This window comes from Camelus dromedarius, chromosome 14 (assembly GCF_036321535.1).
Source record: "Camelus dromedarius isolate mCamDro1 chromosome 14, mCamDro1.pat, whole genome shotgun sequence".
Taxonomy (NCBI): domain Eukaryota; kingdom Metazoa; phylum Chordata; class Mammalia; order Artiodactyla; family Camelidae; genus Camelus; species Camelus dromedarius.
The window spans coordinates 7,283,348-7,298,593 of NC_087449.1; the positions used below are offsets into that span (position 1 = coordinate 7,283,348).

At 42.0% G+C, this 15,246-nt stretch overlaps 1 protein-coding gene across 7 annotated transcripts in view; it reads left to right on the top strand.

Moving 5' to 3' along the window:
• MCOLN2 (mucolipin TRP cation channel 2) overlaps nucleotides 1–15,246 on the top strand; it is a 49,805-nt gene that overhangs the window by 5,769 nt on the left and 28,790 nt on the right. For 6 of the 7 annotated variants that reach the window (XM_064493386.1, XM_031465497.2, XM_064493391.1 and 3 more), the window contains exons 2-3: nucleotides 8,100–8,259; nucleotides 14,271–14,444. In XM_064493386.1, the coding sequence (XP_064349456.1) occupies nucleotides 8,100–8,259; nucleotides 14,271–14,444 (334 nt within the window). Of the gene's footprint in view, nucleotides 1–5,941; nucleotides 7,133–8,099; nucleotides 8,260–14,270; nucleotides 14,445–15,246 lie in introns of those variants that run through there. The other variant, XM_064493387.1, reaches the window with a different exon arrangement.

Sequence of the window (15,246 nt, forward strand, 5' to 3'; positions counted from 1 at the left end):
AAGTGCGCATGCCCAGAGCAGGGAGGGTTCCAGGGCCAGGAAGGAGGTGTGGCGTCGTGAGGAAGGGGAAGAGATGGAAAGGAGTGGGCAGGAAACTTTTAGGCCATGGTAAGAGGATTGGATTTTAGTCTGAGAGCAGGAGGAAGCCTCTGCAGGGTAAGGAAGTGGTGTCTGTCCTACACTTCTAGGACTACCCGTCTGGCCACTATGTGGAGAACTGAAGCACTGCTGCAGTTGTCAAGCAAGAGATGATGATGCTTTAATCAAGGAGGCTGCAGTGGATAGAGAAGGGGACCGCTCCATGTTGTGCTTTGAAGGAAGACTTGATCGAGTGGGTGTGAGGGCTGAGGAAAAGGGAACTCAAAGCAATGCCTCTGGAGCAAAAGTTCCTTTACTTTGCTGCACGTCAGAATCACCCAGGAAGCTTGTCACACTCTCAATGTTCAGCTTATACCCGGGCATCAATTAAAGCTGACTGTCTCAGGGCTGGAAAGCCGGGCACTGAAACCTTAAAAAATTTCCCAGGTGATGACTGTGCAGCCAGTGTGGAGAACGACTGACAGAATGAAGGACTGCGGCTGAAACATCTGGATGAATGTGTGTGATCACTGCATGGAGCAGATGTGTGGAGAAGAGGGTGGAGGGTTGGTATGAGAAAGCTATTAGTCATGTGGGTGGAGTTTCAGGGGAGAGGTTGGAGAAGGGAGTCTGATCAAGAGAGAGATTTGCTGCAGGTGCAAATGTGTAAAGTCCACATCATGTGGATAGTATTAAAGCCACAGGACGCGAGGAACTCTTCTAGAAGGGAGGGTAGAGGATAGAAGAGCCCTGGACTGTGTCCCAAGGCACCCTGGCATCTGGAAGTCGGATGGAAGAGGAACCAGTAAAGGAGATTCAGAGATGCCCAGTGAGATAGGAAGAAAACTAGGGGGGGCGAGGTGTCCTAGAAGTGGAGGAATGAGGTTGTTCCAGGGATGTAGGGGTCAGCTGGATCCAATGCTGCCCAGCCACGCAGCCAAGACCTGAGAAGTGGCTGTTGGAATCTGCAGCAAAAGGTAGTTCACTCAGCAAGTTTAAGGCAGTGGAATGAATGGAAACCCGAAGTTTGCTTTTGAGAATCTGAAGCACAAAAATACCTTGAGGAAGGTAAATGTTGGATTCCTTCCATCACATGGCTTTACTGTTTTTTTTTTTTTTCCTTCTCATTGCAATAACATGACCATTTAGAAGTCTCCTGAATTTATGGACTAGGATGCGAAATTATCCCAGTTTCAAATATGAGAAATGTTTGAAGCATTAGTTTATTTGAACATAACTTTTTTTTTCTTTATTCCTGACCATCTTACAGGCCATTGCTCTTTAAGAAACATTAATTCAGGGATCAGTAAGGAACACTGGACAAGAGAGTCAGTAAAATTGGATTCTTCTAGTTTGGGGCAAATTGCAACCTTAGGGCACCTTAGCTGCCTCATTTGTAAAATGAGGAGATAGGAGCAGGTGATCTCTAAGGTAAGGTTTTCAAACTGGGTGCACACGAGAATTACCCGGGGGAGCTTTTTAGAAGCCCTGATGCCCAGGCTGCACCCACACCAATCGGGCCAGAATCTCTGAAGGGGGAAGCTGGGCACCCCAAGTGACTCAGTGTGCAACCCAGTGTGAAAACAGTGATCCTAAGACCTTGTCTAGCTCTAATACTGAGTTATTCTGTCCTTGGTCTAAATACACTCCTGCCCTCAACGAAATTAGGAAGAAGGGAGGAACAGATACTGGGGGGCGACGAGCACTGTCTGCCATGGGAGGTCTCAAAATTTCCCTTCCAGACTTCCTCTCACAGAGAGGAACTGAGGACTACTCTTCACAAAAATGAGGGAATAAAGAAAGAGGTGGACATGGGATCCAGGAAATGTGGAATCCAATACAGGAAGGAGGTGAATGGAATTCCCAAACTGATGGCCCTGAGTAGGCGTTAGAAAACAACCAGTATAGTTGGAACAGGAGGATGTGGGCTCCAAGGGGGAGATGGGGGTTGACAGCTTGACTGTATTGAAAGGAGCTGGCAGACTCAGCCGGAATTTGTTGATAAAGTCCTGGTTGATATGGAGAAAACTAAGCAAATGGGAAAAAAGGCAATTAACTTCAGAAAAAAAATTTTTTACAAGAGAGAATATAAAGTCACAGTGTACCAACGGCTCAAATGTAAAGACTATTTGCATATTCACTTACAAGTTCTGAATGTTAATTTATCCCCCCCCCCAATTTTTTCATGGAAGGACTGAGCTTTGAACCCAGGACCTTGTGCATGCTAAGCGTGCGCTCTACCGCTGAGCTGTACCCAACCCCCTCCCATAAAGTTTTAATAAAAATTCTGGATGGGGTGGTAGGGAATGAAAATTTTGGATCGGGGGAAGGTATATCTCAGTGGCAGAGCACATGATTAGCATGCACAAGGTCCTGGGTTCAATCCCCAGTACCTCCATTAAAAAATAAAAATAAATTAAAATTTAAAAAAAACACTTTATCGGAAAGATGAGTAGGGAGAAAATGTGTTTGCTGGTGGGTGGCAGCTATAAGAGCTAAATCCATATTTTCCACAGAAGGATATAAATTGATAATATCCAAAAGAGGAAAAAATAGTGGAATAGTGTTGTTTAGAAATATTAAAATAAATAAATTGGGGAAAAAAAGACAGATAAAAGTGGTTGCCCCTAAGGGGCAGAAATCAGGAGTGAGGTTCATTATAGTCCATTTAAAATAATGTAGACAATTAAGTTTTGAGCAAAAATGGCAGTGGGAGCAGATCATGCAGAGCTGCACAGACGTCAGCTCCTGGAAGGCAGGCTGGTGGTACTGTTCACTGCGATGAGGATGCAGGAAGGAGGACAGATTTGGGGACTGGTTCACCCCGCTTCTGCCCCATCCTCTGTGACTAGGAAGTGCTAGTTGTGAATTAGAAAAAGCATTCTATTTCTGGTGCTGCTGCTTCAGTACATGATACCTGAACAGGCCTGAAAGAGGAAGAGATACCTGCCAAGGTCATATTCCACTGATTTGCTGGATCTGGGGGAACAAGCATCAATTTCTCTTAAGCTCAGGAGTTTATAGTATCAGCTCGGGTAACAAAACAACAACCACATCTCAAGTGTGGCTGCAGCTCTGAAACACTGAAGTAGTCCCAAATATTTCTGATAACTTAACCCCATCAGTTAAAAGAACATCCATTCTCTCTGAGTGAATATTTATACATTGTATGTAAACCATATATCCTATGAAATAGGTAAAATGAACATTTTAAGGGATGAGACAGATGAGGATGTTAAGAAGAATTACTAATCCCAAACTCCTAATTTATCCCTCCCCCTCCTTTCCCCTTTGGTAACCGTAAGTTTGTTCTCTGTCTATCTGTGAGTCAATTTCTGCTTTGTGTAACTGAATCGCTATGCTGTACACCAGAAACTAACAAAACGTTGTAAATTAACTATACTTCAATAAAAAAAGAAAAGAAATGTAATTGCCATATGCAGTGACTTTATATCACTGTGACTTTGCAGTATCATTACCTAGTATCTTAGGGCACAGTATACACCCATAGGGCCAGATTCATCATTTAACAATAGTAGATTTAGTCAATATTTTAAATACTCTTTCGATAAATCAGTTTTTTTTTCCCTAGCTTCTTTTCAGATCAGATTTGCTTTTCAGCTGTTTTTAACTCATGGCCCACAAAGTTTATATTAGGGAATGTTAGCGCTCCCATTTTCTTGATGTTAATTTAGGCTTACATTGGGTTTTACAACGAGTCTAATGTTTTGTGAGAATCTTTATGTCCCTTGCCCATTTTGTGAGGGTTAACTAAAGTGGGTAATATACTCTAAAAAATGCTTAAATGGGCCCATGTAAACTGTAAATGGTGGGAATATGCTGAAAACCAGTGAGGGAACCGCCATGAACCCATACTCTGGGAAGTGGCACTCTCCCCAGAATGACTTGCATGAGTCAAATACAGGCATCTGGGCTTCTGACCACATGAGGGTATCTTGGGTTGTAAAACACATACATTGAAACTTATCAATCTTAATTTCTCTTTGCTTACATCCCAGTGGATGGTCTTGCATACCCTCTTGTGTGCATGCACCCCACTTTGGAGGCCACTGTAGTAGAAAACAAACTTTCTTACCTCTTTTTGAGTAGAGTGAGGGTCATGCAAGCTGGAAAGCAGTAGCAGTCTGAGCTGGCTAGCTTATTTGCTGAGCAGATTGTGCTAACGGGAACAAGGTACCATCACTGAAACTGGTGTGTGCATTCTTCCAAGGCAAAGGTCAAAAGCCTTCACAAGTTCCGTGGGGGTTTATGACCCTAATGAGGTTAAGAATTGCTGGTAATTTGTTCCATTTTGCTTTTTTCAAAACTTCAAGTTTCCATAGATTCTTTTAGTCATTGATTTGATAAAGCTGGAATTGCCCTTGGTCATATGATAGCCTTCAAATGAGCTGACATCACACAGCCCAGATTATCTGGAAAAAGAGGAGATTTTCTTAATAACTGATGGTAGCTTTGCTGGACTTTCTTCCCAACTTCTCCCCACAGTACCAGTCTCAGTCTTCCTGCCTAAGTACAGCTTCTCGAACTTTTATTTAGCCTATTGTGTGGATAACTTTCCATTCTATTCCATATCTTGTTTTTAATTCTTACAAATACTATGCTTTTTTTTTCTTTCATATTTGGGTCTTTGTGCCATTTATAAAGCTTACACAATCCAGATTGTATGTTTCCTAGGGTATAGCAAAATAAAAATAATTCATAAGGGTCATGATTGCTCGTATTTATTTCCCGCAATTTCAGTTGCATGACTGCCCTGCAGCTGATGAATCCGTGCAACTTAAATCCTCATTGATTTCTGTTCCTTAACTGTTTTTATGGTGTAGTCACTTTCACTTCCCCTGGTGGTGTTCCCCCCAGTTAGCAGCTCTCTGTCCTTTTCTAAACCTGCTGGTGATTTTCATCATTTGTGATGGAAGCTTCAGTATTCCCCCTGCTGATTCAATTCTTGCTTACAGAGTTGTGACTGCAGCTTTCAGGCCTCCTGTACCGAACACCCAGCCCAGTTCTCAGCCCTAGACAGGGTGTGTGTGTCAAATGCAGGAATGTTTTAGTCTTAGGAGATTGTCCTTTCTCTTTTTGGTTTTTAGTTTTCCCTCTTTTCTCTTAGCACATTTTTTTTTGCACCATTGTATTTTTTGTTATAGTGTTAAGATGCCTGGTTATATGTATGCCTGTGCGCACGCATGTTACCTACCAGGGAACTCGGGGAAAATCCACAAACTGAGAAGAGTGGAACAAGAAGGAGACTTCAGAAAAGTAAAGTTTAGAAAGCTTACACATTTACATTTTCCTTGAGATGCCAGAATAATAATAATAATAATAGTAATAATAGTAATAATAATTATTATTATTACTATTATTACTATTTGGTAGGGGGAGGTTTATTTTTAGGAGGTACTGGAGATTGAACTCAGGACCTTGTACATGCTAAGCGTGTGTTCTACTACAGAGCTATACCCTCCCCCGGAGTTACCAGAATTTTGGAACTAACGTATCATTAATATTTTTTTTTGTGTTTCTATCATTCTATCATCAAGTTGACCACATTTGATGAGTATATCCTATATTTCAACTCAGCTCTTGTACTCTTGAAGGGAAAGTTTTTCATGCTAGCTTTTTAATTTTTCTTTTTATTCTTCACAATGCTAGCAGGGCTACAACTCCTCTCTAAATACCTAAGTGAAAAACTTCGGGAAGGGTACAGAAGTATGAATAATTTAACAGTGAGTGAGCCCCATGTTTATCATCTTCTACTTTGCCTTTTTTTTCTTTGCCTGAGACTTACCTTCTTAATAAGGTTTCATAACGTAATATTAACATCAGTTATCATTTCTTTTAATTCATTTATTGTTTTGGTGGAAGTACTGGGGATTGAACCCAGGACCTCGTGCATGCTAAGCGTGTGTTCTACCACCAAGCTATACCGACCGCCTCACCCCCCTTACCCCTTATCATTTCTTGAACATTTAGTGGCCGTGTTAGTTGAGGAAACCAGCAGCTGGAAGAGTTACTTGAAGCCTCTCGAAAAAATTGGGCTGCATCAATTCTCTTCTCTCTGTTCTCTCAGTGCAAACTTCAATTAGAGCACTTAACACATTTTATTATGCTTTTATCTCTTCGCATCTCTCCCTTCCACTGGACTGAGCTCCTGGGAGGCGGGAAGATGCCTCTGGCAGAGCTTGGCACACAGGGTGTTCACAGGCACTTGACCTCATGCCCTGTGTTTCGCTCTACTGTTTTCGAGAAGCAACCTCCTCTTTCTCCAGTACAGTGGTTCTCACGCTGAAGGCCAGGGTGTGTGCGGGGGAGGGGTTTCCAGGGGCTAATTCTCAGGGTTCGGTCACAACTTTTCAGATGCCCTTTTTATTTTACTAAATGAAGAGACGTTGTGAATCATCAGTTTGGACACATTAGCAGCACTGATCCACTGAAGTGCTGGTGGTTAACGCTGAGTTTGGTTTTGCTCAAACATGCCCACAGAGGCTTCCATAGGCGTGTTTTCAGGGGTCTGAAGGTTCATGTGGGAGGATGTAGCTCTCAGGCACAGTTAAGATGCCACCTTCTTGGAAATGCCTCCCACAACGTTCCTCGTCCAGTGCGCCACAGCACTCACCACTCCACGTGATATGACCTGTTAGAGGATCTCCCCTTGGGCTCTCAGAACCCGGCTCGCCCAAGGTAGACTCCTGCTTCTGTAGTATTTTTTGCATTTATGGTACAGCATCCACTGAGCTATTTGATAACTTGTGAATCTGCACTCACAGTTCTGTTTCTCCTACTGGATGCTGAGCATCTGAAAGTCAGGGAACCTGTTCAGCTTTGTGTCCCAAGCACCCAGCACAATCGCTCAGCACAGGAAGTGTTAACCTTAACCCTAACCCTAACAAAAATATATTCTCTTTGTGCTTTAGGTTAGTTAGATTGAAGGCTTCAGGCACAGCTGGATCCAGGAACTAAAACATTGTCATTAGGCAGTCTTGTCTGTTCTTCTGTGTTAGCTCCACCCTTTGGCAAGTTCTATGATGGCTTCCAGGTGAGATGGCGAGATGACTTCTAGGAACTCTAGACTCACAGTCTATGTGTTAAGTTTATGATCCCCAAACTTTGCTGATTACATATTCACCAGTAGAAGTTAAGCACATATCCCTGATGTGTATACATTTATTTAAAAATTGTATGCTACTATATACCACTGTTATTCTATAGTTATATTACTTATTAGAGTTCAGTGTTTTGTTTTGAAGATGAAGAATAAAATAGAAGTACTGATATTTTCTATTCTCCTAACGGATGTTTTGCACACCCCACTTTGGAGACTACTTAGTGAAAAGACTGAATCTCTTCCATCAATTATAATTACAGTCCTGTGGCCACATCTCATTGGTTCTTTTTGACCTAGCTTGGATTATGTGCCCATTCCTGAGTCCAGAGCCCTTGAAATAGTAAAAGAAAAAATTTTTTTTATTATATCATCTAACTAGAGAGATGCTTTATTTAATTTTTTAAAGATATTTATATTTTGAAATCTTATAATCACTGATATATCATCCAAAGAGACATAATCCTTCTCCTTTCAGTATAGAGTTATAGAACAAATGTTCTCTTATTTCCATAACAATTTAATTCCATTAGTCTATACTAAATTTCTGTGACTTTACCCCTGGGGTATCATGAAAGTGTTCCATCCAGTTTCTGTTAATATTCCAGTGACAGGTGAATGCTATATATTAAGACGTAGGAACTGTCAAGTCTTGGAAATAAAATCCTATTTTTGTCATTTTGATAATGGCCATTTTGGAAAAGTTGGCTAGCTACGAGTAAAGGCAGGTGATAGAAGGTCCTGAATAATTTTCAGATTTCTGAAGTGAAAAAGAGTTCACTGGTTGGAGAGAGAATTTTGCTTGTAAGAACGGGTAAAGCAGGTGAATGGGAAGTATTATTCAGGAGCTCTCTGATGGACAGGCTATTCTGTGTATTTAAAAATTGATCTTCTGTGGCAGAGATTCAATGGCTCATCTCGATTCTGAGGTGAAAGAAGAATGTCTGAGGGAAGACCTGAAGTTTTACTTCATGAACCCTTGTGAAAAATTCCGAGCCAGACAACAGATTCCATGGAAACTGTGTTTGCAGATTTTGAAGATAGTCATGGTCACCACACAGGTAAATTCTGTGATCCGTTCGTTTGTTTTCTTTTCCTCACCCCAAGATGAAACTGTTTTCACGTGTTCTGTCCTTGACTTTTGCTCTGAAAGGCCACCCTCACGTTCATAAAACTGTAAACTGATGTTGACTCTGAAGGGCAGGTGGTAGGTCGAAGTTCGGTTTAGATGACTGCTTTGTTTAAGGAAGTGATCACGGGTCATCTGTCCCAGGAACTGTAGATACAGATAACACGAGATCTGTACGGGAGGCGGGCTGTCTGTATCTGAATGAGGCTCGTGGGCTGCTGAAGGCTGCCCAGTCCAAAGCGATCTGTGTGCTTGAAATCGCTCATCTTTAAATACACTTTGGAAATCTGCACTTTGGACTGTTTGGATTTTGGATTTATGGAATGCTGAGTTTTCTGTTTATCAGTAGCTAAGTGCTCTAAGTAAACACTCCCCCTTCAACCCACACCCCCCCCCCCAAGGCACTATCAAGAGTGTCCCAAGGCTGCATGTGGCCCTTTTGTTTAAATTCAGCTTGTTAAGCACTTTGTTATCCATCTCCATCTAGTTTCGGGGCTTGTGGCACTAAGCCAGTTTTAGGGAGGCTTCTCTGTAGGTAACTACATTTGAAACGTGCTTTTTTTTTTTTTTTAATGGAGGTCCTGGGGATTGAACCAGGACCTAGGGCATGCCCTCTACCACTAAGCTATTACCCTCCTCTTCCAACACGTGTCCTTCTAAAAACAGTAGTGATTTGGGATATTAGGCTCCACTGGCAAACAATCATCCTGCCATCCTTGTAAAAATGTTTGTAAAGATGTGATTTCTGGAACAGAAAAATAAATGCCTTTCTGAAAAGACCTCCATATAGTTTTAGAAATGAGAGAGGCAGTCCCTGCCATTACTAAAGTCTCATCTTTATTCTGTGTTCATAAAGAGGTCTTGTCCCTGCATGACACACCCTCTCAGCTCAAGTTTTAGGGTCAGCAAGTTCCTGTCAAAGAAACGACAGAGGCGAGATGCAGGGCCACTGGGAAATGTATATGCTTAGCATTTTTTAAAAAAATGTTTCATTTTAATTTTTGGTTTTGAAGATTCAATTTTGACAACCTGTGAAATAGGCCTGTGGTCAGTATTGCTTGGAAGGAGGAGATATAACGTCCCTTCTGCCATTTGGTTAATTTTAATTGTTTTCCAATTACTTCTCTGGCCAAACCAACTTCCTGATCTAATAATGTGACTAAAATCCTAACTTTCCTAGGCACAAGGCCTCGTCACCCTCTTTGACTTACCTTCTTCGTCCTCAGCTACTAAAATCCCATGGGTTTTCCCTCAAAGCTGCATCTCCTTGTGTTTTGCCAAACTCACTGTCTTCTCTCTAGACTCTTACCTTGTTAGTTAAAAATATGTATGAAGCACCTCATATGCTGAGCATTCTCTTGGGAATATAGCTGTGACCACGTTACCACGGACAGCTCATACGCAGCGTTGCATGTGCCACGTGCCAGGCACCGTAAGTGTTTCACGTCTGTTAGTTCATTTCACCCTCTCTGCAGTCTGTGAGGTAGATTCAGTTTTCACCCACTTTGTGTGGATGAGAGTTGTGTGGATGGGCTTGTGGTCCTTCAGCCAGGAAGTGGCAGAGCGGGACTTGAGCCCCTGGGCAGTCTGGCTCTGGCGTCTGCAGTCTTATTCTCATACTGTTTCTTTCTAGATGGAGATCCTCAGAGTTTGCACTCTAGCAATACAGACAAGTTAACTAGGCTGCTCCTGGAATTCATCTTCTGTCCACCTTTCTTATCTCCGTACATACCAGCCCATTCAGTGCTCCTATCAGATTAACTTTTCTTAGAATGCCTTTATAGCATCACTCCTGCTCAAAAACTTCTGTAGAACCCTACTTCCCACAGAATAAAATTTTGACTCGATAGCCCGGAATTCACAGATGTCCATAGTCTCCTTCAACTTAACTTTCCAACAGGTTTTCATCTCTTATTTCCTCCCCAAATCCCCACCAGATGGCACCACCCAATGACTCCCAGCCCTGCCCTGTTTGCTCCTCCAAAACCAGAGGAATTCTTTCTCTCCCTCATCTTTCAGGAGCTGTTTGAAGTCCGCCTCCCCCACCAGCCTTGACTGAGTGATTAACACGTGGTTTTCCTTAGTTCGCTAGTACCCTTGCGGGCTGCATCACTAACTTCACTTTTAATGGAATATTTCTGGGAGTTAATATTTGTGTGCTCCGCGGGGGGCATACCCTGCCTCCGGATGAAACATGTGTTCCCCTGTGGGACCATTCTAACAGGTTTTGCTCCTTGAGTGATATCTAACTGGAACAGATGTGCTGAGTATCTTTTCTGCCAATCCGCTTTTCCCTCCTCCTCTTTTTCTATCTTTTTTAGCACTCCATCCTCGAGTTTGGTTGGAAGGGTGGCGTTTTATCAAGGTTGATGAGAAGGAAACTTTTTTTTCAGACATTCCTGCTCTGCATTCTGCAGTCGTTTATAATCTTGAGAGAAGTTGTCTGCATTCTTTTGCTGGTTCTGCCCTTTTCCTCCCATGTTCTTTGTATATTATTAGAGTGGTATCCTGTGTTTACCTGGTACAGAGTATTTTCTACTCCATTGATTTCATAATCAGGTCTTAAATTCACAATCTTTGCCAGGTTGGACCTAATGTGTAATTTAAAAAAAATTTTTTTAGTTGAAGTATAGTCAGTTTACAATGTTGTGTCAATTTCTGGTGTACAGCATAATGTTTCAGTCTTACATGTAAACACATATATTCCTTTTCATATTCTTTTTCTTAATGTGTAATTATTTTTCTGTCTTATATCATAGTCTCAGTAAATCTTAAGATCTAGTCAGTGGGGCTAGGGTGCATTTTTTGGCCAGCCCCTTTTAAAAAACAAAATCATGTGACCAACTTCATCATCTCGTCACTCTTGCTCTGTAGGGGTGTTTGGCTCTGCCATTGCAGGAAGGGGACCTCGTGATCTCCTTCCCAGGGTTTCTTTCCTCTACTGAGAGATGCTTGGGAAATCCTTCTTCTGACCTGAGGCTGGGCCACATGTGTGGAGCTTAGCTTACTCTATGAACAAGAGAATGGAGGAAATTTCTTGTTCTTGATGCCAGATGGCAGGTGGTTCCAAGCAGAGGTCATACCTTCATGATCTCTCATTCCCAAAGTTGAGTTGATGAGCTTTGAGCTTAAAGAAGCTGGTAGCTGAAAATATCAGCAAATTGAATGCTGATCTCTTGGTCAAGTTATTCATTCCCCACTCAATTTGGGGGTTTCTTTAGCTTAACTATGAGTGTGAGAAGAATGGGTCTAATATCCCCACATCTAGAGTTGGCAGCATTTCCATTTGAGAGGTAGTGTGGCCAAGGGGTCAGGAGAAGGAACAGGTGAGTCAAACAGACCCAGCTGGGATCCCCGTTCTCACACTTCCCAGCGGTTCCAACCTGGATAAGGTACTTGATTTCAGGTTGCACGTGTATAAAATGGGATCTTATTCATCACAGATTCAGTATTTAACTCTGACATCATGGTAGCCACTATCCCAGTTTCTGAGTATATAGTAGTGGGGAGAAAAGAAAAAAAAATTCCTGTCCTTGTGGAGCTCAGTGTATCATCTCCCTCATAGGAGATGGAGAATTAAGTGAGAAGTAAAAGTTATAAATTTTAGGCACAGTGCCTGGCACTCAGGACAGAAGAGTTGTCATTCCACACCATGCAGTGTCAGCCTTGTCCACTTTGTATCCCAGCTTGGCATGGAGTAAGTACTCGGCAAACCTGGAATGAAGAACCGAATCCGTGTGTGTTGTACCAGTTTCTTCATTTGTGTATCAGTATTTAATAAACCCTGAAACGGTCATGTGTGCATTGGTTCCCTGGTTTATTTTTTTAGCTTTCAAAAAGCAACATGGCCTTTCCTTTTCTGGCATTTCCTACAGGCCCCATTGATAGACATCATATGCTTGAAAGAACGCTTAGCCTTCAGTTGATTTTCAGCACAGGTTGGATGCTGTGGGACTTCTTATCTGACACTTCCCTCAGCACAGCTGGGTTTAGCAATTGCCCGATCCCTTGACTTGATATTTGAGGAATGTGACCTGGTGAGACTCAAAGGGTGTCATCTACGTACCTTCTCAAACGGTATTTGCAGTCCTGGAGAACTAGCACCTAAATTCTTTTCTCTACAAGGAGTCTCAAAGGCAGATTTTTCAGCAGATGGAAATCGTGTGGCATAACACACATGACTTTGGAGTTAGACTGGCTTTCATTCTACTTCAGTGAGTCGGGCAGTGTAATGAAGCTGAACCTCAGTTTCCACATATGTAACTGGGGTAACAGTAGTAACATTTTCATGGGGCTGATGCGTTGGTAAATGAGATAATGCATGTAAAGCAGTTAGTACGGTGCCTGGAGTACGATAATTGCTGAAAAGCAGTAACTAATATTTTAAATTATTTAGCCTTGACAAAAAGTCAGACAAAATTCAAAAGCTAAAGAAATATAAATCACTTAAAATAGGTAAGTTTGCATATGCAAATTAACATTTGTTTCATCTGGAAGGAGTGACAGCAGATAACACGGGTCAAGGTCATCAGGTGGAACGTGCTGATTTCATGCATGACAACAGCCCCAAATTGTTTTGGTGACTTGGCAGGGTGAAGATTCGCAGCAAATTTTCTGGACTCTCATTATCTGATAAAGCAGATGAGAAGATAAAGTGGGTCCACGGGGAAGGGTGTGTGGGGCAGGGCTTATAAAGGTTTGACTTCTGCCATTGCGTGGGTGTGTCGGTGTATGTGTGTGCACGTGAGAGACAGAGAGAGAGCTGTAGAGCACATGTGAGGGAGTGAGTGTGCAAAAGAGTGAGAGTGTGAGGTGAGTGTGGAAGCATGTGTGTGGGAGAGTGTGCATGAGTGTGTGTGGAGAGAGAGGCTGTTTGTGTGTGTAATTGCCTGGCTTTGAGGGGGGCGAACATTTAGTGCTTGATCATTTTCCCTGCTTGGATTTTGAAGAAAACCTTGGGGCAGAAAGACTATTTTCACTCCTGGTGAAGAAAGCCCTTGGGCACTTACCCTTGGGCTGGGATGCGGTATACGGAGCTTTGATGCTGTAGGTCTTGGAGGCAGGAACCCTTAGGTATAAATCTTACACAAGTTCTTGCAGGGCTGGAGGGACAATGATGTTACCTCTTAGTTGGAGTAAGTATTATATAGGCCACTTTTCAAAAACATTCTTAAAAAGCCACATGTGAGGCATAGTTATGATTTTTTAGAAATACTTATAATTTCTAAATTTTAAATCATTTTGATTTAACTATCAAATAGTAAAGTGGATGAATTAGTGCTTTACTAAGTATACTTGACCATCGAACATAGCGGGTTGGTTTGTTTGTTTTTGTTTTTGGGGGAGGCAGTTGTGTTTTTATTTATTTTAATGGAGGTGCTAGGGGTTGAACCAGGACCTCATGCATGCTAAGCAAATGCTCTACCACTGAGCTATACCCTCTCCCAAACATAGCGGGTTTGAACCACGGAGGTTCACTTTTACGTGGGTGTGTTTCGGTAATTAAACACGACAGTGCTCCACGGTCGGTGATTGGTTGAATCCTCGAATTCACAGGGCAAACTATAAAGTCAGATTAACCTTCGCATTGTTCAAAGGTCAAATACACAGCCGTTCTTAAAACAATTAGAAATTTAAGTGTAAGAAAAGTGGATTCAGACTTAACTGAATCCTTCCTCTCCTTCTCTGTCATTAAAGGCCAGTAAGGTGGTTAGTCCCTGGAAGTGGTCATGTCTCCTAATTTTATGCCATTTCAGGTGGCAGATGTAGCTTGCTGAGGTTACTTCTGGGGGAAAGAATTCTTGTATTTCGACATTGGTGTGATTAGTAAAGTGAGATTTTTCTTGCTGATGTTTATAGGTGAGGGTTGATGAGAGTAAGAAGGCATTTGCTTCCCCTAGTAAAGGGCAAAATCCACATACTTCTATTTGCTTTTCTTTCTAGCTTGTTCGTTTTGGTTTAAGTAACCAGCTGGTGGTTGCTTTCAAAGAAGAAAATGCTGCTGCTTTTAAGCACTTGTTTTTGAAAGGATATTCTGGCACAGATGAAGATGACTACAGTTGCAGTGTTTATACTCAAGAGGACGCCTATGAGAGCATCTTTTTTGCTATTAATCAGGCAAGTATTTTGTTGTGAATTACCTCTACTTTAAGAATATATTGACACTTACTCTTGTTGTCTTTGAAAAAATAATTATACATATATTAAAATATTCTAATTTAAATTTTGCATAGCCTGCCAAAAAAAGGTTTTATAGCTACATTTCCACACAATAGATTTTTGCCTATTTGAAGTTTTCCTTTAAGATTTCCATTTGTATTTATCCCTTCCTACCCACTACTATGGGGAGAGTACACGAATAGTCACATAGCTAAGAGTAAGCCCACACTCTCGGAAGGTCTGATGGGTGAGAGGCCAAACCTCAGATTCCAGGGTCTCGATTTTGATGCATAGCACTAACGAGCCTTGCTGAATGCTGAATGTGGAGGAGGATATGATATGTGTGTATCTAGGCAGTGCTGAGAAACCAGATTGGGAGGCCTGAAGAAAGTGTTGAAGGGCAAGAAATTTTTATTCTTTCTTTTTCATTCATTCATTCATTTACTCATTCAATAAATATTTGAGTACCTCATATATACCAGGTACTGTTCTAGACACGGGGGACACAGCATGAAGGAGACAGACAAAACCCCAGTCCTTATAAAACTTAATTCTAGGGGGGAGAGCCAGACAAACGAAAAGAAGTGAAATGTAGTGCTGAATGCTGACTCCCTGAAAACACCACCAAAAAGCCGTGTGGATGAGCAAACCTGAGCCCACCGCCAACAGTGGTAGAGGAGGTGCTCCCTTGGCCATTCATGCTCAGTCGAGTGTAGAGGGCAAAGCCCAGATATAGATCTTGAAGTCTGGTTTAAGGCAG